Source organism: Sardina pilchardus, chromosome 9 (assembly GCF_963854185.1).
Source record: "Sardina pilchardus chromosome 9, fSarPil1.1, whole genome shotgun sequence".
Classification (NCBI taxonomy): Eukaryota; Metazoa; Chordata; class Actinopteri; order Clupeiformes; family Clupeidae; genus Sardina; species Sardina pilchardus.
The window spans coordinates 19,943,813-19,963,812 of record NC_085002.1 but is presented as its reverse complement, the minus strand read 5'-3'; the positions used below and the strand labels follow the sequence as shown (position 1 = coordinate 19,963,812).

Below are 20,000 nucleotides of genomic sequence, written 5' to 3'. Positions count from 1 at the left end.
AACGTTCGTCCTATTTGTTTTCTTCCCCCGAGGTTAACAGCTGACGACAGGCCCTCTCGGTCTGCGTGACGGACATTTGACGGACTCAGGTAGACTCCTGTCGAGGTAACAGGGCGTCGGCTGAGTCCGTGCGGCGAACAGCGAGCGGATCGCTTGTCAGCTCCTTCGCCAGACGCCATCTGGAGCGCACGGACTCGCCGACCCGCCGAGATGAGCTCACAGAACTCAAACAAGTCTCCTCCAGACAGACCGATGCACTCGCACACTCAGAAGCCGGGCCGTGGCAACGGGGGTGCGTTTGGGCCGAAAACAAAAAAAAAACACTCAGCGAATGTGCGGCCCTGCTAGCGGGCAGTGTGGGGCGGGGAGGGGGGTGGACGCAGGTGTGGCGCGGATGGGGTCGCCGGGGGGACATTTGTCACGAGGCACTGGACACCCCCCCCCGGCTCTCCTGACAGGTGTCGCGTCAGGGCTGAGGCACAGCTCTAAGCCAGGTGTCAACTCCACATCACATGGGTGAGGAGAGAGAGAGAGAGAGAGAGAGAGAGAGAGAGAGCGGGAGAGAGGGGGAAAGAGAGAGAGGGAGAGAGAGAGAGAGGGAGAGAGGGGGAGAAAGAGAGAGAGGGAGAGAGAGAGAGAGAGAGAGGGAGAGAGATAGATGAGAAACAACAGACAGGGAAGAGGAACGACGAAGTGAGAAACAGAAAATGAGCTGGCTGAATATGGATGAACGGAGAGGATGAGAGGAGCGTGAGGGAGAGAGGAGGTGCAAAACGAGTGGAAGAGACGGACGGACGGACGGACGGAGGGAGGGAGAGAGAGGAGGGACTGAGCGACAGGTTTGGGAGGCGCTGTTAGGAGTGGGAGCTGTGGCTCCTGTTGGGATTGAGCAGCTGCCATAATATTTACTGAGGAGCTGGACTGACTTTTCACCAAAATCAATATGTGCTCTGCGCCGCTCAGTGGTGCACAACCCCTCTGCAGCCGTTCCCTCTCTGTATCCCCCCATCTCTCTCTTCGTCTGTCTCCTCTCTTCTCTTTCTCTGTATCCCCCCATCTCTCTCTTCGTCTGTCTCCTCTCTTTTCTTTCTCTCTTTCTCTGTCTCCCCCATCTCTCTCTTCGTCTGTCTCCTCTCTTCTCTTTCTCTGTCTCCCCCCATCTCTCTCTTCGTCTGTCTCCTCTCTTCTCTTTCTCTCTTTCTCTGTCTCCCCCATCTCTCTCTTCGTCTGTCTCCTCTCTTCTCTTTCTCTCTTTCTCTGTATCCCCCATCTCTCTCTTCGTCTGTCTCCTCTTTTCTCTCTCTCTCTCTTTCTCTGTCTCCCCATCTCTCTCTTCGTCTGTCTCCTCTCTCCTCTATTCTCTTTCTCTGTCTGCCCCCCATCTCTCTCTTCATCTGTCTCCTCTTTTCTCTTTCTCTGTCTCCCCCATCTCTCTCTTCGTCTGTCTCCTCTTTTCTCTTTCTGTGTCCCCCCATCTCTCTCTTCGTCTGTCTCCTCTCTTCTCTCTCTCTCTCTTTCCCTGTCCCCCATCTCTCTCTTTCTGTCTGCCCTCTTCCCATCTCTCTTTCTCTGTCTTATTCTTCTCTCTCTCTGACTCCCACCTTCTCTTTCTTTTTTTGCCCCCCCCCTCTCTCTGTATACACACATCCCCAAAACCATACACTGTGTCTCCTACACATTTTCTCTCTCTCTCTCTCTCTCTTTCTCTCTCCGCCTGTCTCTAACATAATCTGTTTCTTTCTCTGTCCCTCTTTGTCTTTGTCTGTTCTCTGTCACACCACAAGGCGTTTTTCCTCTCCCTCGTCCTCTGCCTTACTGAAATGTTCCCCCCTCTCTCTCTCCTTCTCTCTCTCTCTCTCTCTCTCTCTCTCTCTCTCTCTCTCTCGCTCTCTCACCTCCCCCACTCCTCTGTCGGTCGCCCTCTCTCCCTGCCTATCTTGGATAACCTGTGTCCAAATGTTTTATAATGGAGGCATGTTAATAATGAATGTCAGAGCAATTGGAGACAATTAAGAGTGTTGCCTGGGCCATTAATCCTGGGGACAGCTGGGGATCGAGAGTGAGTGAACAGAGGAACAGAGAGGACAGGGGAGAGGGGGAATGCAAGAGCAGGGAGGAAAGGAGAGGAGGAAGGGGGAACAGAGGAGGAGAGAAGAGAGAAGGGAGGAGAGGAGAGGAGAAATGGGGAACAGAGGAGGAGAGGGGGGCAGGAGAGGAGAGAAGAGTGGGGGAACAAAGGAGGAGAGAGGAGAGGAGAGGAGAATGGGGGACAGAGGAGAGGAAGAGGGGAGGAGAGTAAAGAGGAGAGGTGATCCAGGAGGAGAAGAGAGTGGTGGAAAGGGCAAGGAGGGAATCAGAAAGGAGAGGGGAGCAGTAGAGCATTGGAAAGACAAGGGAGAGGAGTCCCTATGAAATAGCATGACCATCTCTGTCCTTTTTTATATTCCGTCACAAAGCAACAAAATACAACCTTAAACAAGCTTGTTTGAGGCCACAAAGTGCGACAGAAAAGTTAATGGATAATGTGCATGCTGTTGAGCGATGTGTGTGACTGTGTGTCTGTGTGTGTGTGTGTGTGTGTGTGTGTGTGTGTGTGTGTGTGTGTGTGTGTGTGTGTTTGTGTGTGTGTGTGTGCCCAGTGAAGAGTGTGTCTGCCGGCTTCTATAGGGAGCTTCAGGCGCTAGTGCTTTTGTACTGCATCTGTGTGTACAGCGGCATGTCAGCCTGTCAGCTCCTGGAGGAGCTCCAGTGGTGCCAGATGTTCTACGGCTACGCACTTCTCCCGAGTGCACGAGGAACAAAAGAGACGCTCTGCAAATACCCACACGGCCATTAGGATCTCCACGTTAAAAGCCCCATGAATGTGAACGTGATTAGGTGCTTCAAAATGCTATTTCCCAACAAAGCCGTACGAGTCTTTCCTGCTTTTTTTCCTACACTGTTCACAATCTCAAACTGTGTGTGTGTGCTGTAAGTCTTTCAGTCTTGCTACACTGTTCACTATCTCAAACTGTGTGTATGCTGTAAGAGTCTTTCAGTCTTGCTACACTGTTCACTATCTCAAACTGTGTGTGTGTGCAGTACAGTGAATGTTGCTCTATGCATGTGATCTGCATATGCACTGTAAGCTTCAGGGCATAGGACTGCATCTGTGCATGCTCCTGTGTGTATGTGTGTGTGTGTGTGTGTGTGTGTGTGTGTAAGTGAGTGGTTTTGTGTGCGCGTGCGTGCGTGCGAGAGTGTGTGTCAGTGTGTGAGTAATAGCATTACATAAGTGCACCATGCTAGCGCACTGCTACTGCCCCCTTTTATGCGTCCGCCACCTTCATCAAAGGAACCGGATTGGTCCACCTTGGAGTAGGGCCCGTCCTGCCGGCACCGTGATTGGCTGGCTTTGTTTGAGAGCTTGCGCGGCACACGAGCGCGTGTGTGTGTGTGTGGGGGCAAGCGCGCGGGCGTGTAATCACACAAACTTGACCTGACACGCCGTGCCACCCTCCTGCCACGGCCCCCGTCGCTCCACGCAGCTGGGGAGGGGTTGCTAGGCGACACCCCAAAGGGGGTCTGCGAAAAGCCAGGGAGTGAGAACGGCAGGTGGGAAACTTGACAGAAAAAAAAAAGAAAATCGTAAAAAGCGAAATTGCGCGAGACCTGACACGGTGGACGCACGGAGGTGGCGAGAGGTGACGCTAAGATGACACGAGCGCGGTGCTGATCGAGCGCTCGCGTCGTCTTTTCATCTTCACTCCTTTACGCGCAGTGACTCATTCGCCTCTGAACATCACCACTGGCTGACTCTATGGCTATGGGACTGCACACAAACACATGCAGGATTTCATTTTTTTCCCAAATGTGGTTCTTTTCTGAACAAAAGCCTATTTGCATCATGCAGACAACCAGTCTTACTACTACTACCATTACTACAGTAGGTTCACATCCCTACATGCATTGCAAACAAGATATTCAATCCAAATTGGAAAACTATATGAATCTGGCAGTTTTAAGTAAAGTCAAATTTCAGTTTTCTGCATGATAATAAATTCAACTCACACCTATCTAAAGTCTGATTATGTTAAAATAGCACTGAGCAACCAGAATATTAAAATCCACAGCATATACCAACATTGCATTATCAATGTGTGAGGTTTGCTATGCACAAACCCCCTGCAAAAGGCCGTTAATGTGATTCTATAAGACCGCCCATTACTGACTAATCCATTTAGACCCTCGATATTAAGTAAAAGACTATCAACATTTAGTGGAAGTCTCATTCAGATAGTCCGTCGACTATTAACCAAATCAAAACCCCAATGGCCATGGGTGCACACAGAGGGACATCATCAGGTAGTCCATGGGATGCCACGCCCATCCTTCTGCGTGGGTGTCTATATGTACTTGAACTGTGTGTGTGTGTGTGTGTGTGTGTGTGTGTGTGTGTGTGTGTCTGTCTGTCTGTCTGTCTGTGTGTATCTGTATATCTCTAAGTGTTCTATGTGGGTGTGTGTGAGACAGAGACAGATAGAGAGATAGAGAGAGAGACAAAGTGAGAGATAGAGAGAGAGAGAGAGAGAGAGAGAGAGAGAGAGAGAGAGAGAGAGAGAGAGAGAGAGAGAGAGAGAGAGAGAGAGAGAGGGAGGGAGGGAGCGAAGGTGTGCCGGGTCTCTCCTCTCAGTGAGAGAAAGAGCAATGGGGTGCAGTACACTGGGAGTGTAATTACTCTGTCAGGAAATGCCTCGTTAGCACCTCAACAACAGTCCACTACAGGGAACTCACTCACTCTCACACACACACACACACACACACACACACACACACACACACACACACACACACACACACACACACACACACACACACACTCTCTCTCTCTCACACACACACACACACACACACACACACACACACACTATTAGGAAAATATGTCACAGAGATCCACACACACACACACACATTCACCTCGATACGACCGCAAACACATATTGTGCCACGTAAACCCTCCTTAACCGGCCCAAGCACAAACTTTCACAACGAAACAAATTGCACTTAAAATGTTTCCACTTTGAGCGCCATTTATCAATTTATCCAAGGCCCAGTCCTGCCACTTTCTGTGACTGTGCCATAATTGCAGAGCATAATTCTTCCAAAGTCTGTCTGTTTTCTGCGTGCCGAGGCCTTGGGCTATTAACAGAAATGGTAAACACACTGCACTTCATCTAGGCTGACACACTCTTGAGTCAATCAACATGTGGTCCATCACAAAAAAAAAACACAGCAGCTATGTGATTAAGTGGAAAATACATGCACATCTTCACTGTGCACTAGCATGCTGTCATAATGTATTATACACACACTCTCTCTCTCTCTCTCTCTCTCTCTCTCTCTCTCTCTCTCTCTCACACACACACACACACACACACACACACACACACACACACACACACACACACACACACACACAGCAGCACAGTTGAATGATGTTGTAAGGAAAGAGGAGCAGTGTTCTCACCATGGTCTTCTGCGAACATCGTACAGATCAATCTTATTTGGTGCTCTCCATGGGGTGGCTGAGGAAAGGGAATGGACAGAGATAGGCAGAACGAGGGGATAGAGAGAGAAAGAGAGAGAGAAAGAGAGAAAGAGAGAGGGAGGGAGAGCGAGAGAGAAGTCAAAAGGGTGACTCTTCAAACTGCTTTTAGATACAGAGTCTCTGATTTGTCACCACTTGTTGACGTCATGACGACAAACATAACGTTGACACTTTAAAATGCCCCATGCGGAGATGCCTATTTTTCAGCCTATTTCCAGAGTCAAGGCCAAATAATAGCTGACTAATGGAAGATGCTTTGCTAAATTAAGTGGTTGTTGTGGTGGGCGGCATCATAAGCTAGGATTATTGCCGACTATATTTATGGAATACACAAACACACACACACACATACACGCACGCGCACACACACACACACACACACACACACACACACACACACACACACAGAGACAGACATTCAAATATAATTTGAACCACTCAGCAGGCTAGCCAGAGGACCTGCAGAGTGCAATTCATGGAGGATATACTGAGAGTATATTTATGCTTACTAACACCCTACAGCAGTCTGCTGGATTACGGGGTAAAACCAGAGAATCATTAGAATGGTTCCGTGAACAAAAGAGGGGAACTTTTGGGGGCGTTGATCCTCTGGGGTTATGGATTACCCCTTTAACCTGTTCTACAGCACCCCTGCGGTGCATAAGGGACGGGCACATGCCCCATGTGGTGTGTGGGGGGCATGATGCCAGCCTACCTGGGTAGAATCTGGTGACGCCAGTGGCGCTGCCGAAAACCTGCCAGCGCAGGGAGGGGTCCTCCTGGCTGTTACTGATGAAGACGGGCTCCAGGGCCTGGGTCCAGTTCAGCTCGTTCAGGATGGTGGGGGCTGAAGGGCACACACACACACACACACACACACACACAGAGGAAGAGAGAGAGAGAGTTAAAGTAAGTTCTACTTCACCATGCTATCGGTATTGTATCCACACACAACAACATAAAGTTCTGCTTAAATGTCAAAATATTGCAAAGAATTGTCACATTGCGTTTTGTAGACTGTCAAGTCAAATACAACATCATAGACCTTGAGCGATATGCCAAAATACGCATCCAATGCTTCTCCCCCCACCTGCCGTTTAAATACACATATGTTGGCTGACTGTTGTGAAGTCTTTGCTCTGGCAAAAAAATTGTTTGCTCTTTTTTCCCTCTCAAAACCACATTGATGTTTTGACATGAGCGCTCACAGCGCTACAGTGCGTTTGTGAGACGCCGCACGACTCTCGACGCCGCTCGACTCTCGGCGGCGCAGCTGAAGTCTGCTGCCGGAGTCTTCCGTCTGCCTCGCTTTGGGTCGGCGCTCGAATCCACTGCAAGGAAGTGGCAGGCGCGGTGTTAACGGGGAGAGTTGCAGCACACTGGAGAGAATAGTTCTGGAGGGTTTTTTTTTTTTTGCAATCTGGAGCTTAATTGACAGTTGCCTTGACACACTCAAAGTGGGTCTGTGTGAGCCAGCAGTGTGATGCTACAATAGATTCACGAAACACTATCATACCCTCTCTCCATCTCTCTCTCTCTCCATTTCTCTCTCTCTCACAGTGTCTCTCCATTTCTGCCATGACAGTTAGTTCAGGGAAACACATTTTCATTAGGAGTCAGTAAGGGAGTAAGAGAGAGAGAGAGAGAGAGAGAGAGAGAGAGAAAGGGAGGCAGAGAAAGAGAGGTAGAGATATAGAAATGGAGACGGAGAGAGACAGGTGGAAAGAGAGGGAGTCGGAGGAAGAGAGACCCATGTGAGCGATTACTCATGTGGCGAGCTCTGTGGCTCCTCGCCTCTGAAAGACATCAAAATGGAAATGTAGGCAGGCAGTGTGCCGACCACCTTCAGGAGACACAAACACACACACACACACACACACGCACACACACACACACACACACACACACACACACACACACACACACACACACTCGCGCGCGCCAACCACCTTCAGGAGACAACAGCGTGGTGTGTGCGGGGCCTCGCAGGAGCACTGCCGTGCCGCCGCTATCTGACCTTGGCTGAGGTCGCCGAGCGGCAGGCGCGAAGCCCCGGAGGGAAGGAGGAGGCGGGCGGCGGGGGGGGGGGGTGGGGGGGTGTGGGGGGGGTGTGGGGGGGGGTGTGGGGGGCTTGGGGGGGTCGGACCACACCTGAAGATCACCTCATGGCCACACGAGATGAGAGACCGATAGAGACGCTGACTGGGACGGGAGATGTGAATAAAACATTGTTTGGTGAATAATGTCTGATTAAGACGTGGATGGCATCCATCTTGTGCTTTTGTGTTGCTTTTATTTTCCAGTCAGCGTCTAACAGTGTGTGTGTATGTGTTTGTGTGTGTTTGTTTGACAAAAGGTCACCCTTATACAGTATCTCTCCTGTTAGCACATTTAGATGTGAGCGATATGTATACCCTGTCTCTCTCTCTCTCCCTCTCTCTCACTTATTCTCCCTCCCTCTCTCTCTATCTCTCTCTCTCTCTCTCTTCGTCAACCCTCCACCCCATCTAATCCATACGCACACATTTTCTTTCAGTGAGGAGAGCGGTTATTATTCAACAGCATTTTACACACACACACACACACACACACTAACACACACACACACACACACACACACAGAGAGAGAGAGAGAGAGCTTCTGAGAGGTGTAATGGGGTGATTAGTGGGAGCGGGGGGGAGAGGTGCTGAGCTGGGGAAGTTTGTGGCCGGCTCTGATGTAATTACATTACGGGAGGAGCCGATAAGCAGAGCTGGGACAGAGCACAACCTCTCATCCCCCCGAGACGCAAATATGTGCAGCCACACACACACACACACATACACACACACACACACACACACACACACACACACACAAACACACGGATTGCCCCTCTGTCACTAACACCACCAGCTCAGCAAATAAACCTTCATCATCCGTTTCTCCCCCAAGTTTCAATTAACCCCCACCCACATACACAAATATATGCACACACACAAACAAACATGCACACACACACACACACACACACGCAATGTCTCCCACCATCTATGAGGAGTTGTCACAGGTGTGTGTGATTAATAAATGCATTCCCATGAAGATATCCACACAATTTTGTAAAAGTAAAAATGTATACACACAAAATTATGTGTTGACAATCTACCACATAATATAGAAATATGTCACACACACAGACACACACACAGACACACACAGACACACACAGACACAGACACAGACACAGACACAGACACAGACACACACACACACACACACACAGAAAGATCAAAGAGAGGAGAGAGAGAGAAACTCTCACTGGAAGGAAGGCAATGTGATCTATACATGTGAACATGCATAACACACCACACCTCTGGTAAAATAATACTGAGCAATTATTTCCCACACTCACTCACTCACTCACACACACACACACACACACACACACACACACACACACACGCAGAGAGGGAGCGGCCTGAGGCCTGACCTCTGGAGCAGTGTGTGTGAAGTGTTCTTCCTGTGATTAGTATGTGCATGTATTAACGTGATTAATGTGACCCTCCTAGTGAAGGCTGGGGGGAGCTGTTAACCCATCTGGCTCTTAAGGGTCTTAAGGTTTACATGATGAAAATATGCCAATACTCTCACACATACATAGGCAAATGCATGCAGACACACACACACACACACACACACACACACACACACACACACACACACACACACACACAGAAACACACACACACAAAGACATAGACACACACACGTCTCGTAAAATAGACGGACTCCGTGGATGGCAGTCTACAAAGAGAAAGCTCCATAGAGAATCTATTTGAACAGCCTATAGCATAGCATTCAAATGTAATGCTGCCAATCATTTTGTCTTTTTGCAACTCAGTGATAGTAACCATGGTGACATATGCTGTGAGATCTGTGCACAGCGCACATTACATCTTCAGAATTTGTTGCCATGGAAGTAAATTACACATTCACAATCAGGCATTTGATATGGGTTGGTAGTCATCGTTTTAACAAGCAATCAGAATAAGAATAGTAGCTAGCATGCTAGCTGTTGAAGCCAGTAGGCATAACGTTAGCAAACCCACCTAAACTGAGGAATCTGCAACTCTTCAGGATCGGACGTTTTGTTGTCACTGTTTGTTGGCAGACTGTGCACATTGGTTGCTGGCTAACCACCTACAAGCCTGATAGTGGTGGGAGGGGTTCAGTGTCATCCTATTGCCATGTACACTCTTAAAAAAGTGCTCTTGGCATGCTATATAGAACCAAGCAGGCTTTAAAGAACCCTTAGGGATTCCTTTGATGAATCCTTCTAAATGGTCTAGAACCATTTAGGGTTGCCATATATATGTAGCATGCAATAGAACCATTTTGGGTTCTATATATAGCACCTTTTTTTTCTAAGAGTGTAGTCCTAGCGCTATAGCGCCTAGTCCTACTCCACACCATGCAACCCTGCTCAGAGTGGGCTTATCAGTCACTCAAGGAAGAGGAAGAGAAGGCAGAAGAGGAAGAGAAGGCAGAAGGGGAGGAGAAGGCAGAAGAGGAAGAGAAGGCAGAAGGGGAAGACACAAAGACTAAGAGTGGACAAGGGTGTGGAGAAATATGAACGACTTAAAACTGCTCAATCCAAACACACTGTCCTGAAAAACAGGTACAGCTGTCCTGTGGGTATAGGTGAGTTTATATACTAGTGTGTGTGTGCGTGTGTGTGTGTGTGTGTGTGTGTGTGTGTGTGTGTGTGTGTGTGTGTGTGTGTGTGTGTGTGTGTGTGTGAGAGAGAGAAACAAATGGAGAGAGGGATGGCAGAGTGAGAAGAGAGTGGACAGTTAAACTGCTACTGAATTATTCAGCATACCCAGGTGTCTTTGTTCCAAGGAGAGAATCCCAAAGCGAGGATGAGTTTGTTAATGCTACACACACACGCACACACACACACACACACACACACATACACACACACACACACACACACACACACACACACACACACACACACACACACACACACACACACACACACACACACACACACACACACACACACACACACACACGAGCGCAAGTACACACATGAGAAAGTTTCAGATGCTTGCCTTCTCTCTCTCTCTCTAATACACACACACACACACACACACACACACACACACACACACACACACACACACACATCCATGGCAGGTCATCTGGCGTAGAAATATGAGTGTGGTGCAGATAAGGCTACACAGGCACAGCCCCCCACCCCCCACCCCCCACACACCATTGATTTATTTGTGGGGGACGCAGCACAACTTCGCCGGACAGTTGATAAAAAGAAAAATATCCTCGGAGGGGAAATTTGCAGGCTGTCAAAAGTACCCCACCAATCCCCCAACACACACACACACACACACACACACACACACACACACACGCCTTGCTCCTCCTCGCATGTTAGGACCTGCACTCATCCTTCATGCTGAGCCCCCAAACCAACCCACCCACAGCTACACACACACACACACACACACGTACACACACACACACACACACACACACACATACACACATATTGCTCAAAGGGTGATCTATCAGCTTACTCTTCCTGAGACATTTAGTGGTGCTCAAAATGCACCACAGCTCCTCTCTCTCTCTTTCTCTCTTTTCTCTATCCCTCTACTCTTCTCCTCTCTCCTTCACTCCCTCTCTCTTCCCCACATGCTGGTTCTAGCAGTATCTTGCTTCATTCTTCTTTTCTGTTCTACCTTTTACTCTCTCTCCAGCCCTTCATTCCGTATGTCATGATGCCCCCACTCTCCTTCTCTCTTCTCCGTCTCCATCCTCTGTGTCTGTCCATCCTGGCCAACTCTCCTCTTTTCTCTGAAGCTCATCTCGTCTCTCCCGCGTCTCCGTCTGTCCAACGTTACATTCTTTCACTCTCTTCACTCTATCAGTCTTCAGGTCCCTCTCAGTGAGAGCTTCTCCTCTACTTCCTCCTCCTGCACTCTCTTGTCTTTCTTTATTTCTTCCCTCTTCTTCCTCTCTCTTTCAATTCATCTCCCCTTCCCTCTTCTCCCTCTCTCTCTCTCACCCCCTCCTTTTTCTTCCTCCTCCTGCACTCTCTGTCTTTCTGTCTCCCCTCTTCTCCCTCTCTCTTTCAATTCATCTCCCCTTCCCCTTCTCCCTCTCCCCTTCTCCCTCTCCCTCTCTCTCTCCCCCTCCTTTTCTTCCTCCTCCATCTCTCTAGTGTTTATGGGCAGGGGGCCATGCGCTGAGTAAACGGCTGGCGATTATGAGGGCCTGGGATTTATGGGCCTCTGTGCAGCTCTGGCATTGCTTACAGACGTTCAGCCTCCCTCGCTTCTCTCTTCTCTTCTCCTCTCCTCTCTCTCTCTCTCCCTCCGCCCCTCACTCCCTCTCTCTCTTTCTTCAGCCTGGGTCATGCTTGGCTGCAGCCGTGATGACTAGTCTTTGTCCAGCTGGACGGCCTCCGTATGGATGACATTAACACGGTCTCTCCTCTCTGTCTTTTTCCTCTCTCTCTCTCTCTCTCTTTCCCATCTCTCTCTCTCTCTGTCTCTCTGTCTGTCTTCTCAACACACACCCTATGCTCATGCATAATCTCACAGAGGCCAGTGGCATGCATGTGAGATTTGGAGTCCCACACCCACAGATCAAAGTTTTGGGATTGATTGGCGATCGATACAGTGTGAGGCCCTTTCTGAGTTGTGGTTCAGGTGTGTGTGTGTGTATGTGTGTGTGTATGTGTGTGTGTGTGTGTGTGTGTGTGTGTGTGTGTGTGTGTGTGTGTGTGTGTGTGTGTGTGTGTGTGTGTGTGTGTGTGTGTGTGTGTGTGTGTGTGTGCGTGTGTGTGTGTAATATATGGGAGAATAACATATGGTCCGGGGGGATGCTGGAGATTTGTCATAACTAACCTCTTTGAGAGCAAAAGCGGAGAAGACGCACCGTTACTCACCGACGCGGCTGATAAACTGACAAGGGAATGATAGCTCAACCTGACCTTCTGGAAACAAACTCTCACACATCTACCCTGCACACACCGGTGGGTGAAATATCACTGGAATACAAGAGCGTGCGCGCACATACACACACACACACACACACACACACACACACACACACACACACAGAGACACAAAAGCACTTATTCACACATATACACACACATACACACACACACACACACACACACACACACACACACACACACAGATACACCGAATGAATTAGTCTTCTTCCTGAAGCTGACGCTGTTGAGGTATATCCTGTCTAATCTTTCATTCTCGTGGCATTCGTCATTCAAACAAATCCTTTCAAATGTATGGCCATCTTTTCCCCCAAGACACACCATCAAACACACACAAACACTCTCTCTCTCTTTCTTTCTCTCTCTCTCAAACACACACACACACAAACACACACACACACACACACTTATTTGACAATTCTGCTGTTTCTCTCTCCACTCAAACTCGTTTTGCGTGCTGATTCGACTTCTGGCTCACTGCGGGGCAGATAAGGCAAAGGCCATTGAATTAAACGGCCACCGCCCCACGCTCTCTCTATCAAATAATGCCACCGCTCCTTCAGAAAGCCAAATACGAGACCCGCGAGGGGGGGGGCGCACCAAAGAGTTGGGGAGGAGGGGTGTGTGTGTGTGTGTGTGGAGGGGGGGTAGTTGGGGGGGCACTGGGGCACGTGGGGGCAAGGGTAGGAAGCAGTGTCACAGGAGGAGGAAAGGATTTTTTAATTAAAACGACACAGTAAACGGTAAACAAATGGAATATAATTTGTGAGCTTGGTGGTGAGTGAAGTGTGCCGGCTGTTCTAATTAGCGTGCGAGCGAGTGATAGTGCCCCTTCAGTGAGCTCACACAGAGGGGAGGAGGGAGGGAGCGAGAGAGCGAGGGAGGGAGCAAGAGAAGGGGGGGGGAGGGAGAGAGAGAGAGAGAGGCTGAATGGAAACAAACCAGTGAAAAAAGGCAGAAAGCTCTCTGCCCTCCTTTTTGCAAAAACAGATTACAAATCCCCTCTCCTTCTCTCTCCGAAGGCCTGTGCTTATGTTTGGCATCTTCAGTTCCGGCTAATAGCCCAAGGTCTTGAAACAAACACGTGAGTGGGTGCACACACACACACACACACACACACACACACACACACACACAGAGGAAAACTTCTTTAAAAATCAGGGAGTGTATGTGTGAGTGTGTGTGTGTGTGTGTGTGTGTGTGTGTGTGTGTGTGTGTGTGTGTACTAATCTGAGCAATATCTTCTTTTGAACTCCAACCCCTTATTTCTTCCCACGGAGGCGGCGAAGGGACAGTGCTGGAGTCTGTGATGTGTGTCCAGCGCGTCTGGCCTCTCCTGGGAATGAAGATCCCAACTCCGCTCCGCTCCGCTCGGCTCGGTGCGACTCGTGTGTCAGGTGGAGGAGGGCTTCTGCTTCTGAGGCAGGCTCACTCCATTTAAGCTCCTCTGATTGGAATCGCTGGCGCTCCGAAAAGCCCTTCCATTTCTCACTAACGCCCCGCGCTATCTCGCCATCTCACAGACTAAAGCTCTCCAGTTATATAGAGCCCCAATCGCACTCGTACTCCCTCACACACACACACACACACACACACACACACACACACACACACACACACACACTGCAAACACACTCACACACAGACAAACACACACACACACACACACACACTCACACACACATACACGCACACACACAATGCACGCTCACAAACACATCAAACACATGCATACAGCCAATAAAATGTCTGCACACTGCACAATCACACCATGAGTTTATAGAAATGCTTGTGTATTTGTGCATCTGAAATTGTATGAAATTATCTTAAACACACCCTCTCTGGCACTTTGTGTTTTTATAACAACTCATTCACTGGCATAATTCCTGTCCAGACACACACACACACACACACACACAGCCTGTGGCCGTCCAGCATGCAGCTGCCCAGCGCAGTACAAGAACACTGGTGCGGTTGTCCCAGTGGTGGTTTGTGTCGGTGTGTTGTGTGCCTCTCTCCTCCTCGCCTCCCCAGGAGAAGGGAGCGCGGTGGTGGTGGTGGTGGTGGTGGCGGTGGCGGCAGCAAGCGCCGCATCTGCCGGAAGGTGCTTAATCCCCTCGGTGACAACGAGCGAAAAGCCGCACGCTTTTACCCCATCTTTCATCCGCACACACAATTAGTCACTCCATTCTCCCCTAATAACTCCCCCTTTTTCCTGCCTCTATCTCGCCGCACAATGGCGGCACGACAACACCAACCCCCAGTCAGGGGCGGTTGAGAGAAGGGAGTCGCGCGGTGCATAGGAGGCTTTCGAAATCCTTTCCTTTCTCAACTACTGTTTTCTTTTCTCCTCGCCGTCTCCTCCTGCAAAGCTAAATACAGAATGTGGAGCAGCTAGGTTTGATTAGGGGAGCGTTCGGTATTGACAAAAAATCCCCAAGGTTTTTTTCGGCGCGAAACGACTTGTTTGTCCCCTTCAGCCGCCGTTTAGATGGTGAGTGGATGGCCGGGGCGAACATGAATGGGTCGGGGGGGGGGGGGGGAAATAAAATAAAATTACGATTCTGCCGCCTGAGAGCTATGCTCTTCAGCTGACAAAAGAGCAATCAACACATCCTCTTTTATTTTTCTCGAGGTACCTTCAATTATCACAGAGACGAGACGAAGAGCATGGCACGAACAAGAGAGACAAATTATCCAGACAACTGAAGCTGGAAATAGTTGGCGGAGAGAATGGGGGGGAAAAAAGAGCAAACAATCAAAAACACTCGACAGCCGAATGGGAAAAAAAGATGAAGTTTGATCTCTGTGGCAAACGCTGGGTGCCTTTCCCCACAATGCCGAGTGCCTGAGGAGCAGAGGGAGGGCCGGTGTGTGTGTGTGTGTGTGTGTGTGTGTGTGTGTGTGTGTGTGCGTGTGCGTGTGTGTGTGTGTGTGTGTGTGTGCGTGTGTGTGTGTGTGTGTGGCTCTGGGGTGTGTGTGTGTGTGGGAGAGGCCAGGTGCTGATCAAGACTGGAGGCTGGGCACATGGCAGACGGGCCTCCAGAAATCAATGCGGATTTCCCAACACATCCTCCACTGCTGACCAGACACACACAGACACACATAAGGGAATATCCATAGCAGCCCAAATCCTACACACACACACACACACACACACACACACACACAAAGATCCTCACAGATGTGAGGATATATCCACAGAAACACAGATATCAGCCTTACACACAGGCAGTCAAGCAAACCCAGATAATGGTTCTCTCGCCGCTGCTCTGTGCTGTAGTCGTGTCTGGGTCGACTCTTGTCCTCTCTACTCGCCTGCCATCTCCCCCCCTCATAACCCCCACCCAACACCAGGGGGCAGTCTCCTCCCCTCTGCCTCTAGGCACCTGTGGCACAGCCCCATGCCAACTCTCTCACGAGTCCCTCCCCTTCCACTACCCTCAAAACAAACCATCAGACAATTCGATTCATTCTGCATCATCAGTGTAGGGGGAAAGTGAACCCCCCCCCCCCCAATCAGCCTATCAAGAGCCTCAAACAACAACCCCCCCCCCCCCCCCCCCCCCCTCCCCTGCACTCCGCCCTGCCATCCTCCACAGTCCCCCCCCTCCAAGTGGAGTGGTCCGGCTCTTGACCCCTCGGAGAGGAGGTCTCACCCCCGCCGCCGCTTCACTTTGAGTGGCCCGCCGCCCGGCTCTCCCTCTCCACCGCCGGTGTCCATTCCGTAATAGGCATCAATAATTAGCCGAAAGCCGCGCGTCTGGTTGACCCGGGCTAATTAGAAAGTTTGCAGGCTTGGCAGCGGGAGCACGCGGCAGGATAATGAATCATAAAATGGTTCATTACGGAGCCGAGGGAACGCTCTCCATCTCAATAAACGGACACGGGGACCCTGGCAGACGAATCAAACCGGGACGCGCACGCCGCCTCATTTAGTCACTGAAAGGAACACAATGGACGGAAAAAAAAGAAACCCTCTGGAAAAAAAAAAAGAAAAACACTTCACTCTAAACGCTTCTATTATTAAAGTGTCTGTCTCTCTCCCTCTTTTATTTCTCTCTCCTTTTCTCCCTCCTTCCTACTCTCACTCTCTCTTTCTCTCTCTCTCTCACACACCCTCTCTTGTCCTTCTTTGGATGAGTTTGATGGGAAAAAAAGTCTAGTCTTGTGAAATCATTGTGAAACACGACACACATTTATGTCGCGTGATGCAAAAAAAAAGTTAGCACGTCTCTGTCTCCCCCCCCTCTCTCTCTCTCTCTCTCCCCCCCTCTCTCTCTCTCTCTCTCTGGAGGCCCTGACAGCAAACATGACAGGAGGAGATAGGTCCTGAGCGGAGCTTGCTGGCGCGTGGCAACTGGACACGGCAAAAAGACGGGGGCGGGGGGACGGACTCGGAGGGGAACACAAAGGTTCTGCTACACGTCCCCTCTCTTGTTCAGAACCAGCTTAAGAACAAACACGGCCAATGCTATTATCGCCTGTGACAGGCGACCGTCCGATACTCCGAACCAATCTTATGCATGTACATGGGGGTTAAGAGGAAGCACATTACATGATCTCCAGACAGTTTTGGGACCTTTGGGATGTCTCTGTTTTCCCAGAGCTGAGCAGAGAGAGAGCAGTATATTGGAACCTTATATTGGAGCCTTGCTTCTGCCTGCCTCCTCTGTCCCCAAAATGGCTGTCTTTCTGTGCCAATACCCACAGTCACTTCCATCCTCCTGATTGTCCGTCAATTAGTGGACAAGGCACCGGAAACGGTGATTCACGGCTATACATTTATAAAAAGGCTTGGACGTGTTTCCGCGACGAAGGTTATTTCAGTATTCCTGGAGCGCCACTCACAGTCTCGCTTCTCTTGGGAGTAATTGAGTGTGCGCCTCCTAAACAGTGCATGCCCATTGGAGATTACCTGTGCCTTTTAAGGACCATGACCATATCAATTATCACATCCACATGCCTGTCTGCCGGGCTGGCAGGGTTGCCAAAGCAACACTGAGTCACTTCCAACAGGAGAGGGAAAAAAAAGAGACACCAGACATTCCGTTGCTCTCTTTCTGTCTCTCGCTCTCTATCAGTCTCTCTCTCTCCCTTTTTCTCTCTAGCCGTCTTTCTCTCACTCTGTCTCTCTCTCTCTATCATTCTCTCTCTCTTCCTCTAGCTGTCTTTCTCTCTCTGTCTCTCTCCCTGTCTTTCACCCTCTCTCTCTCTCTCTCTCTCTCTCTCTCTCTCTCTCTCTCTCTCTCTCTCTCTCCGTGTCTCTGTCTCTGTCTCTCTCTCTCTAAGACATGTTTTGGTGGGGGTTAGCAGTTGGCCTTTTCCAAACTCCCCACCATTCAGCTGGGTGCCCACATGATGCCCGGTGGCCGCGGCTGTTGGCATGCGAGTGGCACCGCCGGGGTCTGATTTGTTCGAGAGGCTGGCATCAGCGGGGGGGCGCGGCTTAGACCCCCGCAGGGTTCCCTCCCCGTGCCCGTAAACAGAGGCTGGCGGCAGGCCAGTGGCCCGCGAGGTGGCAGCGGCGGTGGCGGTGCCGGTGGTGCCAATGGCGGTAGCGGAGCGAGCACTAGCGCCCGCTGATGCTATTTAACGGCCCCCGGACTCCCGTGGACCGGGCCCCGTCCCGCTCGCTTGAACGCTCCTCATTCTCGTAATCAAGCTTATCAAAAACCGGGGGGCCTGCGGGGGGGCCCGGCTGCGAGACGCCCGCGGAGTCCTTTAGCGTGCCCCCTGCGAGCGGCGGGCATCGACGGGGGGAGAAGCGCTCGCTCGCCAGGGCTGCGTGATTAAATACGCTATTGAACTCCGTCCCTTGAGAAGTTTGTGCCCCGTCTGTAAAAAAAAAAAAAGAGGCTCAGACTGCCACCGAGGTTTGTCGCTCGGCTCCCGGCGCCTTTGTCCCAGTCCCTTAAAAAACGCTGCTCTAGCACCTGCTGGTGCAGCTGGCTTCCAGGACTAAATATAGAAACGTACAATAACGGCACACCGAATGAAAAGTCTCCAGCGAATGCTTGGGGAGCATGGCGGTGTGAAAATAGCAATACTTGTCCACATTTTGTCAGCATGTACTCAATAATAGATGAGCTCTGGCGGCGTAGACCAGACATAACGCATTGAAATGCGTGTTTTCTTTCCCTTCCCAAAGTGCATCTGCATTTCCCCCGTCGGGCACGGAGACATGTGATTTAGAGTACATCACAATCAAGTCATCTGAGGACACGTGGGCCTTACATAACGACATAACTACATCCATAGCTACCGTACCATCGCTTCACCCATGCAGGGCCCGCACGCAGCCCCGCTCCAGCATCTCCACTGTGTTCTTCTCCCTATCCTCCTCCTCCCCTCCTTTGCTCCCTCCCTCTCTCCATCTCCTTCTCCGCCTCCCCCCCTCCCTCTCTTCGCTCCATCCCAGCGGTGTGGCCTGTGTTAATTGAGGCTGCTGCCGGGCGGGCTCCTCCGTGACTTCTGGCGCACCGCTTCGGCCCTCGCCGTCAAAAAAAAAGCTACTTAAGAGCTTTTTGACCTCCGTGAGAGACGGGTCGCGGCCTCTTGTGTTTTTTTGAAGCCGGGGCCCATTAAGCTGTAGCAGCCACTCGTGAACTCCCCCCCCCCCTCCACCACCCCCCTCCCCCACCCCTCACCCTCCTCCGCTGCGTTAGCGGAGTGGCGTGTTAGCGTTGCCCACCCCTCTGCCCGCCCGCCCGCCTCCCTACCAGCCTCACGGCCTGGGCGTCTGCCCGGGCCTCCGTTGCCAAGGTCGCGGCTTTTAATCAGGGCGCCGTCCTTCCCGCCACGTCGGACGCTCTCGCGCTGGAATAATTCGGCCAGACCACTTCATTAGCCCGCCTCTGTCTGCCCCACTCTGCTGCTGCGCGGCTGAAACTGCATTAATGTCGGCCTTGCTGCAGCAGCACTGGGGGGCTCGCCTTGTTTTTTGCAGTTGGCAGACACTTCATTAGTGAACGTTCCACTCCCTGCCGTCGAGACCGGGATGTTTAGTTTAGTTTAGTTTAGCTTATTCACAATACCACTTCACACAAAATATCACAGCAGGGTTATAAACTTAAAATGGGTAAAGTGAATGGGTCCCCCAAAGAAGCTAGGGAAGCTTATAGGCGGGGGGCCCAAAGATCATAGAGAAGGTAGTGGCACGGTTGAAACCCTGTACAAAAGCTAGCCAGCATTTCTATTGAGGGGATTCCTATTTTCGCTCAAATTACTGTAAGCTTGAACTGATCAATGACTGTGTAGTGAGCTGTAGTGACTGTAGTGATCTAGTGAGATACTACAGAGTCACTGAGTGTCTACTTGAATCGCAGCGCGTTTACTTGTAGCTTGTAAACAGGCCGCCTGTGCCGGGTTTGCATTAGCTG

The 20,000-nt window shown here is 50.6% G+C and overlaps 1 protein-coding gene across 1 annotated transcript in view; it reads right to left on the bottom strand.

The window, feature by feature from the left end:
• cacna2d2a (calcium channel, voltage-dependent, alpha 2/delta subunit 2a) overlaps window positions 1–20,000 on the bottom strand; it is a 237,236-nt gene that overhangs the window by 52,756 nt on the left and 164,480 nt on the right. Inside the window, exons 8-9 of the mRNA XM_062546222.1 lie at window positions 6,303–6,434; window positions 5,507–5,564 (exon numbers count right to left, since the gene is read on the bottom strand). Coding sequence (XP_062402206.1) covers window positions 5,507–5,564; window positions 6,303–6,434 — 190 coding nt within the window. The remainder of the gene's footprint in view (window positions 1–5,506; window positions 5,565–6,302; window positions 6,435–20,000) is intronic.